Raw genomic sequence first — 9710 nt, 5'->3', positions numbered from 1 at the left:
ATGAATACAGCTAGAGGGAAACTGGTTTTCTTTAACTGTTAGGGGTGACAAGTGAAGGAAAACAAAACCGGGATGGTGTTCTTGTTTGTGTCTTTATTATAATGGACAAAGCAGGGCTGAAAGGTGGGATATTTTTCTTCAAAAGATACATTTTTCATTGTTTTTACCTTAGAAATCCAGGCCTTGTCAAGCCTGGAAGATTCCACGTGGGCTAGAGCAGTGGTTCTCAGCCAGGGTCCGGGGCCCTCTGGGGGGCCGCAAGCAGGTTTCAGGTGGGCTGCCAAGCAGGGCCGGCATTAGACTGGGGCCCAGGGTAGAAAGTCATTGGACTGGAGCCAGCTGGGGCCCAGGGTAGAAAGCTCAAGCCCGACCACCTGGGGCTGAACCTGAAGCCTGAGCAATGTAGCTTCATGGGGGCCCCTGTGGTGTGGGGCCCCAGGCAGTTGCCCTGGTTGCTCCCCCCTAATGCCGGCCCTGGCTTTTATACGCAGAAAACCAGTTATTGTGGCACACATGGGCCATGGAGTTTTTATAGTATCCTGGGGGGCCTCAGAAAGAAAAAGGTTGAGAACCCCTAGGCTAGAGCACTAGTAGAATTCTGACATTGCCAGAGAGTAATTGAAAGGGGATTTTTACTTACATTGTTTAAAACTGTTTCATTTTTGTTAATGCCTGTCTAACACAGACCTCCATTCAACCAAAATGTCAGCACCCCTCTCCTCCTATGTAAAGATGCGTCAGATCTCAATAACTATCTGAGGTTGTCTCCCCCAAGAGATCTACCAGCAAAAGCAGGGATACCAGGTTTGATATTCCTGCTATTTCTAAGGTAGACATGAGCAGAAAATACTAAGAAACTTCAAACCTTTCTCACCTATTGTGTCCACCATAAAGAAGCACAAAAGGGCACAAACCCAATTTTAAAAAATCATCTGCAGTGCTGTCAAGCTTTTTCTGCTTTCCCCCTTCAACTCTGCTCAGTATCTACCTGCTGCTGTATATTTAAACGGAGTGAAATTCAAAGTCAGGTCTGGAGAAGTCAGCCTTGGATTTCATTAGCTTGCTCAGAGACCACAAAACAAAAATAGGAAGTCTAGTGTTTTCTGCCACCCCCAGATTCTTGCTGTGTTGAGAGACTAGCTCATTAAGGCTGAATGCCAAGGTGAAAATAATTCCAAATTTCTTTTTTACAAATTTTAATTGAATGCAATGTTGGTGAAAGGTTCCACACTGACAGCTCCGGGGGACTGAAGGTCTCTGTTTAGCTGTGTGCTGTACAGAGCAGGAAGAGCATGGGTCAAAGCTATTCAAGTCTTCCCCATACACTGCTCCCCATCTGTGCAAATCACCTTCGACCCAGAAGGAGCCCTCTAAGATGCGAGGGTGGTACAGTCAGCCTGGTCAATTCAATCCTTGACCTCCCTGCTCAGAGTGCTGACAAGAAGGCCAATTAGTGTGATGAGTTTGTATGTGATGTGGGCACCTGTCCATAGCAACTGGATTAAAACCGCTACCTCATTTCAATAATACCACTAACCAGCTATCTGATGGTTGTGATTGTCAGTCACACCTGACCTAGACTGGATCTGAATTAGCATCCTAGACAGGTAAAGGCTTTGGCCCAGATTCACAAAGGTATTTGGGCACCTAACTCCCATTAATTTCACTGGGAATTAGGCACTTAAGCAGCTTTGTAAATCTGGGCCTTTATATCCCATTCCCAATTCTCTGAGCAACCCACTTCCCTCAGATGGTGCGTTCATTCCATACTGTTTAAAACGCAACTTGTCTGGGGGAATGCCTCTGGAATAGGATGTCTTCATTTACATTTACACCAACGTGGGTTTCAGATCATCTTTGAAGTTCACGATGGGCTGAGGCCTGCCATAAAGCTTTGTCCAGTGGGCTAGGGACCCGCCAGGCTCTGGGTCTGTGTCAGTGGTGCAGCTGTCACTGGAGTCACCAGGGCTGTGGAAGCAGATTTCACAGTGAGGCCTGTGGCAGCAGCTGAATGTCTCCTCCGAGCTGCTACTGGAGTCAGAGTCTGGATAAAGGCACAGGGAAGGCACAAGGGGTTGTTCCAGGTCCCTCCCAGCATTCTCCTGCTGCTGCTGGAGGCTGAGGGAACTGGGGGGATACAGCAGAGCATTGTAGTTCTTCACTTGGGCAGAGCCTTGGTGTTTGTTTGAAACTTGGGCATTCCCTTCATGGCTTTGTTCTTCAGACCAGTTCTTCCTATGCTTCAGCTGGAAGCTGGACATTTTGTCGATGACTGATGAGGAGGGTGATGGCTGATAGAGGAACCTTCCATCACTGGTGTCACCTGCTTTATCCAGAGATGTTTGAGTTAATCCGTCACGGCTCCAAGTGCTCTGTGTCCTGCTGACTGGCTTGTTCGTGAGACACCACGCTTGTGGGGTCATGGACGCAGGAAAGTAGGTGGAAGGTGGATGGACTGGGATTCTTCTTCTTCGCCGTCTTGTCCTGTAAGGACTAAGGTAAGTGCAGATGCCTGTGTAACTCTCCCAGGGTCTCCAGGCTGCCCTCTTTTCATGTTCTGCATTGTGGCTGGGTTGCCTAGGCCCCCTGGGTGATGCCTGGGCACTAACTATGCCGCCAATGCTCAGCTCTTGCAAGATTTCCTGCAACTTTTCACTGACCTTTGAGGGCTGTTCTTTGGTTGCTGCTGAGCTCTCTGGTTGCTCTGCTCTCCCATCAATTGCTGAGAGATTCTGGGTCAATGGTATTGGTGGATTGTCGATACATTTCTTGTTGTTTGGAGGCCTCCATTGCTCTTGGACCTCCTTAGAGCTGTATTCGGAGATGTCCATAGGGTTACAAAACAGTGCCTCATAGCAACTACGATCTTCTGGTGAAGTGTTTTGGTGCTTTATATGTTCATGGTTCTGGATGATACCATCACAAACTTGTTTGCCAACAGACACTGGACTGCACTGTGTATCTGGGAGACTGGGACAGTGCCAAGGGTTCTGCTCTTGACCAGGGGGGAAATTGTCTCCATGCAGCCCTTCAGCTTCCATGGCACAGCCACTGGATTCAACATGGCTACCTGTGTTCTGAGCCAAGATGGAGAAGGATGTGGAAGGAACAGCGAGGCCCATTGAATCATAGCTGCACTCTGCAGACATCAGCCTCATCAGCTTCTCCTTAGCATTGTTCACTTGCTCTTGGAGGCTTTCAATCACAGCATTTTTCTGTAACAAATCAAAAATAAATAAATAAATAAACACATCAAATTTGGTGCAGAAAACAATGCTAATACTACATTAAGATTAAGGATTTAAAGGCAAACAGGTCAGGAAGTCAGTCTGTTTTTCAGAGGAAATGCTAGAGTGTCAGTCCTTGGGCTTGTCTACTCTTGAAACGCTACAGCAGCACAGTTGCAGTGCAGACACTCACTACAGTGACAGGAGAGGTTCTCCCATTGGCCTAGGTAATCCACCTCCTTGAGAGGCGATAGCTAGGTCAACAGAAGAATTCTTCCACTGACCTACTGCAGGTGTGGGAACTAGAGGTGCTGGGGGTACTGCTGCACCCCCTGGCTTGAAGTGGTTTCCATCATATCCAGCGTTTACAGTTTGGTTCAATGGCTCTCAGCTCCCCTACTATAAAAATTGTTCCAGCTCCCCTGCCTAGCACTGACTACACCAGGGGTTAGGTTGACTTAAGTATGATGCTCAGGGTGTGGATTTTTCACATGCCTGAGCGATGCAGCTGGAGCAACTTAATTCGTGAGTCTAGACCTGGTCTTTGAGCTGTCTATTTAGAATAGATGAATGTCTTAGAGACAAAAAAGTGGGACATTAAAAAAATGCAGCAGGAAAAAATTGCTCCACTGGGGCCTACTTACTGGGAAGCAAACCATTATACTGCAGTACAGAAATGGCACTTGTTTGTACAGATCAGAGAATCCAGAGACAATCATTCAAAGTCCCATATAGAACCATCTCCTCTAGTTTCTAGAATTCCAGTTCTGCACAGTTCTACCCCATTACCTTCTAGATTTTAAATAATAATAATTTGAAATAGCAGAATCACATCTTTAAAATGAAACGTGAAGCATGTTGCACATAGAATCAGTAGCAAATCCCTTTCTAGAACCCAGGAGTTTTGAATCTGTCCTGTGCTTGTTCCTTTCCTAGCTGCACCTCATCATGTCCTTGAACATTTGCAAGATGCGGGTATTTGAGAGATTGCATATAGAAACATTTGCACCAATTATATTAGAACATAATGTTGTTCTAACAGCCAAAGCATTTCTGGTTGTATAATTTGGAGAAAGCTGAAAGGGAGTGGGAGCTGGAGACCTTTTGGGATAGGACGCATCCCCGCTAAATTAGATCTTTGTGTGAGCTCCAAAAAATCAGGCCAGTTTTCTGCCAGTTGCCCTAATTTATGCATCAAGTTTGACAATCTGGGAAAAAGATGTAAAATCATTTTAAAAAATGCCTTTCCATGTATTATTTCTTGAGGGAAGCTGATACAATGGGAAATCTCCATTTTGACCGGTTTGTGACAGAGGGTATTCTAACCTACAAATCCTTCAACAGACAAAGGGGGAGGCGGGGAGAGAGTACAGCAAAGGGAGGACAACAGCTGCTGGCCACTGAGCCAGAGGGAGATCAATGGCTGGGACTGCTCTTTCCACTAGCACGAGCTGCCTATGAGTGCAGATTACCTCAGTAAGCAGCCGTTGCATGGAGTTCTTCTCCCCTATCAGCTGGCAGATCTGCTCTTCACTGTACATGGAGTGGAAGCTCTTGCTGGGGCTGGAAAAATATTTTGCCATGTGGCTAATGGTTTGGTTCTGTTCTTCCTCAAAGGCTTTCCACTGCCTGAGCTGTTGAGTGCAAACATCCATTATATACACATGAAATATATATACACACAGAGAGACAGACAGATAGATGCAGAGAGAGAGAGAGACACACACACACACACAAAGAGCCGGGAGAGACAAAGAGAGGGCGTGACACAGACATGCACAGAGACAGAGACAAAGGGGTAAATTCACACACACGCGCCTTGATCCTCCCCTCACCCCCATCCCTGTGTAGCCTTTGGTTTTGGCTGCTTGTGTAGACACAGTTAGATCCTGTCGATGATACAGTCATTAACAGTGTTGTAAACCAGGGCCCCTCTGAGTCAGAAATAGACAAAGACAATGTCTCACACATTAATCTTGAATCATGAATGATATGTTGAAAACCAATACCACTCAATATCTGCTTTTTTCCCACTGGTGTCAGAATGAAAACCTAGTGCATTCAGGCTCCAGCTGTTCATTTTTTCAGATGAATGATGGAAGAGCAAAACTATTAGGAAAATCAAGCCGACAAAACAAAAGGTGAATTACAAAGCTTGAGCTAGATAAAAAGCTCAAGCTCTCAGATCAGCAACAGAACAACTGTGCATGCAGGAACTCTATGATAAATTGCATGGTGCAGCTCAATAGCTGGAAATCAGCTCCTCCTTCACTACTTGAAAAGATATTACTATTTGAATAGCACCAACAGAATGCTAGGCACTTTACCGAGAGGATCTGCTCCCTGTTTCAAAGAGCTTACAGTTTAGCTAATCAGGACAATTCCATTGCAGCAACTGATTCCTGACACAGCTGATCTATCACAGAGCAACTTCCAGCCCTCCCTAGACAAAGTTATTGAGGACATGAGTTCCTGAAGAAGAAACAGGCACCTGACCTGACCTCACAATGCCAGGAAGAAATAAAGGTGGGAATTATTCACCAATATTTGGGTATACAAGGTAATTGCTTGTTATGCTTCAGTTTGCGCATGAATTCTGCTACTGAGAAGAACATAAGAATTGCCAGCCCTAGTCCATCCAGTCCACTATCGTGTCTCAAAAAATGGCAAGTACCAAGGATTTCACAGAATGGTGCAAGAAACCTTGTAATGGACAATTATGGAATAATTTGCTTATTGCAAAAGTTTCTGCCTAACCCTTATCAGCAGTTAGCTTTTGCCTTGCAGAATGAGGGTTTATACATTTATGTATCACAGATAGCAACTGTGGATGTTTTCATTATCAATTTAAATGCCAATCCTTTTTAAATCCTCCTAAGTTCTTGGCCTCTGTGATAACTAGTGGCAGTGAGTTCCATGGGTTAATCATACAATGGGCTTTTTCTTTAAATGGGTTGTATTAATCCTGTCTTATGAGAGTAAAGAGGAGCACCTGATCTACCCTCTCTCTGCACTTCATTATTTTATGTACTTCTGTTATGATACGGAATTTTAAACAGGTATTTTTTTAAAAAATTGCACCTGCTTTAAAAAAAATGTTTACATGCATATAGTGCTGGTGAAAGGCACTGGATCAACAGCCCTGGAGAGTGACTGCCTTTAACCAGAGATCATGAACTAACCAGGAAGCAACAGCAGGTCAACTTTCCTCTATTCCACCCGTACCCATATGCCTCAGTCATAAACAAAAGGTACCTTCCCTAGGAGTGAAAGGGGAACTCAGTAGTGCATTCAGTGCTTTCCCCTTTGAGACTGCAAGCATCAGTTGTGATGGTGTCTTCTGTGATGTGGTCAGTTGGCCACTAATTAATTTCTCATGGGCCACCAGAGATGACCTTTGGCACTACTAATCTAATCCAGATTAAAAGAGACACCCTAAAGTGACAGGCTCTGTAACCCCTTTAGTTATTTTTTCCCCCTGTCCCAGGAATCTTGCCCCAGTGATCTGGTTCCCACTCCACTGTCTTGATCAATTGCTTTCACAGAAACATATTCTCCTCCTCCTGTTCTTCCTCATCATTTGACCACCAGTGTCCTCATCAGAGCAGGTGGAAGGTAACAATGCAGCATGCATCATACTGAACTCACAGCCCAGGGAGACAGACTACCCAATCTGGGGAAGGAAGAGAGAGGAGCGAAGGCAGGGTTCACTCAGGTGATTTTATAGGGAGAACTGTCATCTAGTGGTAGAAGATGGAAACTGAAAATCAAAAGTTCCAGGTTATATCCTGGCTCTGACATGAATTTGCTGTGTGGGCTCAGGCAAACTGCTGCCTCTCACTGTGCTTCCATTTCCCCATCTGTAGAATGGGGCTCACAGACCCCCCCGGGGATTGTGAAGTTTAATTCACGTTGATGAAGCTCAGGAGTGAAGGCGCTAGAGGAGGGCAAAGCACTATCTGGGTGGATTCTTTAGGGAGTAGCAGATTTTAGTATTTGAGACAGAAGGGCCTCAAGGTGGGGAACACAAAGTAAGGTAGCCAAAGTGCCTCACCGTCTGGCTGAACAGATCAGAAGGGTATTTGTCACCCCTCTCTGTAGCTTCCATATTTCACTGAGGACAGAACTGGGCTTGGGGAGTAATGCGAGTACCAGATGGGAGGAATCATCATGCAGAGCAGGAAGGGGTTGTGGGTAGGCAGAAAGAGCAGGAGGTTCTGTAGGTTAGGATTGAGGTGTTTTGTGGAGCTGTGTGGGTCTCACAGACTGAGTGGCAGGGGGGCTGCAGGTCAAGACTGAGGGGTGCTAGCAAATGCACTTGCACAGACCCACTCTTTCCTGGGCCTGGTTTAAGACCGTTCTCTCTCTGTTCCTCCCTCCCTGGCTCATTCCCTTGAGCCCTCAACTCTTTAACCAATATAGAAACCAATCACCATCCATTTCTTCTTTTCCCTCTTATTATAGCAACCTGCGGATTGTATCCATTAACACAGACAGACTGAGGCCTAGCACAGCAGATTCCTCCTGAAATACACAGGAAGCAATGAACACAGCCCTGTCAATAGCTTTTCTTAAAATAGCTCCCGCTCCTCCCCCTCCCACACTGGAGAGCTGGGCTTTACTATCTGAGTGTGGAGAAGAGCAGACGTCCCAGGGGACAGCAAAACCCACCGTCAGCCCAGGAAGCATCAGAGCCCGGTTAGGCTGCCTGCCTGCATTGCAGCACGCAGGCTCGCTCACTGCCCTGCTTCTCTGGAAGAGGAACACTACGGCAGAGAGAGAGAGAGAGAGAAGGACAAGAGAGACAGAGTAGAGGCTGTAAGGTGCTCAGTACTATGGTGATGGGTGTGGTATAAGAACCTCAGCAGAACAGATTAGATTCACCAGCAGTAACCAATCCCATTGTCCAAGTCCATGTGCACAACTGCCTGTTGATGGACCCTTTGCACCCATGTATAGTGCTGGGCTCACTCTCTCATATTATGACCTCTGATTCAAACACCAGTATTCCCTGCAGGGGTATCATCTTGACCAAATCCAGTGGCAGCTGGTAGTCACAAGTCTAGGGGTGGCTCCAAGGGCTGCCCCTCCCATCGCTGCTTGTCAGGGCAGGGAAGGGGTGAGCAGAGGACTAGTAGGGTGGGGGGAACTGCCAAATTCACCCCTCCCATGGCAGGAAGAGCCCACGGCTACCAGAGAGCTAGAAAAACAAGTAGTGTCTCCTTTGAAGCCTCTCGCCCATCTGCCTGCTCCTCTCCCACTCCACAAACTCCTCTGGTGGCACCTAGAGCACCCTGGCTTTGCTATGGGAGCAATATGTGGGGAGGTGGTCACCTACCCAGGGGAGAAGCAGATGGCAGTGGCCACTTCTTTTACCAAACCCCATAAATAAGGGGCAGAGCCACAGAGAGGAAAGGGGGAGAGGAGATTAGCAGAGACACCAGGGCCCTGTGGGAAGTGGAGGAGGGGTCAGAACACCAGGAACAGGAGGGAAAGGAGGCACCATTAAGGACTGGGAGGAGATGCATAGCTACTGGATTCTTGGGGGTTGACCAGAGGGACAGAGCGGCTGTGGACTTGGGGATTAAGTAGATGGTGGTGTGAGTTACCCTGGATATTTTGGGGGAGTGGCAGGAGGAATTGGAAGGAAAGTGGCCTTCTGGATTCATGGATGGAGGCCATGTGGTTACTGTGGTTGTCCAAACTCCCTGGAACCAGAGCTTCAAACCCCACAAGATCTGGCTCAGTTCTTCAGCTTCTGAGCCACTTTGGTGCAAACAGGAGAAAGCAGTGTCACTTTTTTGGGGTGATATTTTAGTCACTATTTATCAACATTTCATTTAAATAGTATTAAAAAAACTGAAGTGCAAGGTTTCATTTACTGAAAAGAAATTGCAGACCTGAGGTCCTGTGCACTCTGCAGACACCACTGATCCCCAGGAATGTAAGGACAGGGATAAACCCCAACTTCCTCCCCTAACCTCTTCTGGGGTGCTCGGCAAACACATCCCAGTCTGGTATGTCCTGTAAGGAAGGGACTCCTGCATTGTTTGCAGGGCTCAGATTTGGAAGGAAGCAGCAGTACAGCATACCATCTCCTTTCCCAAACCACCACTTTCTCTTCCAGATTCTTAGCTTTCAGTCTAGAAGAAACCAAGCCCAAGGAGTCTGGTATAAATGAGTGTAATATAAATGCTTAAAACCAGAGGCCCCAAAACTCATTTCACACAAGCCACTGACCAGCAAACAGACTGGAATGATTTTTTAGTTGCTAGCACCTTGGTTGGATTTGACCTGATCAGGGGCGGCTCCAGGCCCCAGCACGCCAAGCGCGTGCTTGGGGCGTCATGCCGCGGGGGGCGCTCTGCCGGTCCCGCGGCTTTGGTGGACCTCCCGCAGGCGTGCCTGCGAAGGGTCCTCTGGTCCCGCGGCTCCCGAAGCCGCGGGACCGGCGACCGGCAGAGCACTCCCCGCGGCATGACG

At 47.2% G+C, this 9710-nt stretch overlaps 1 protein-coding gene across 6 annotated transcripts in view; it reads right to left on the bottom strand.

The window, feature by feature from the left end:
• Positions 1-454: 454 nt before the first annotated feature.
• Positions 455-9710, bottom strand: part of GPR156 (G protein-coupled receptor 156) — a 54739-nt gene continuing 45483 nt past the window's right edge. For all 6 annotated transcript variants that reach the window (XM_045002416.1, XM_045002415.1, XM_045002414.1 and 3 more), the window contains 2 exons: positions 4700-4861; positions 455-3215 (listed from right to left, as the gene is read on the bottom strand). In XM_045002416.1, the coding sequence (XP_044858351.1) occupies positions 1830-3215; positions 4700-4861 (1548 nt within the window). In that variant the 3' untranslated portion in view covers positions 455-1829. The remainder of the gene's footprint in view (positions 3216-4699; positions 4862-9710) is intronic.

The sequence above is a fragment of the Mauremys mutica genome, chromosome 1 (genome assembly GCF_020497125.1).
Source record: "Mauremys mutica isolate MM-2020 ecotype Southern chromosome 1, ASM2049712v1, whole genome shotgun sequence".
Classification (NCBI taxonomy): Eukaryota; Metazoa; Chordata; order Testudines; family Geoemydidae; genus Mauremys; species Mauremys mutica.
Note: the sequence above shows the minus strand (reverse complement) of the source record. Positions and strands in the feature narration are given on the sequence as shown.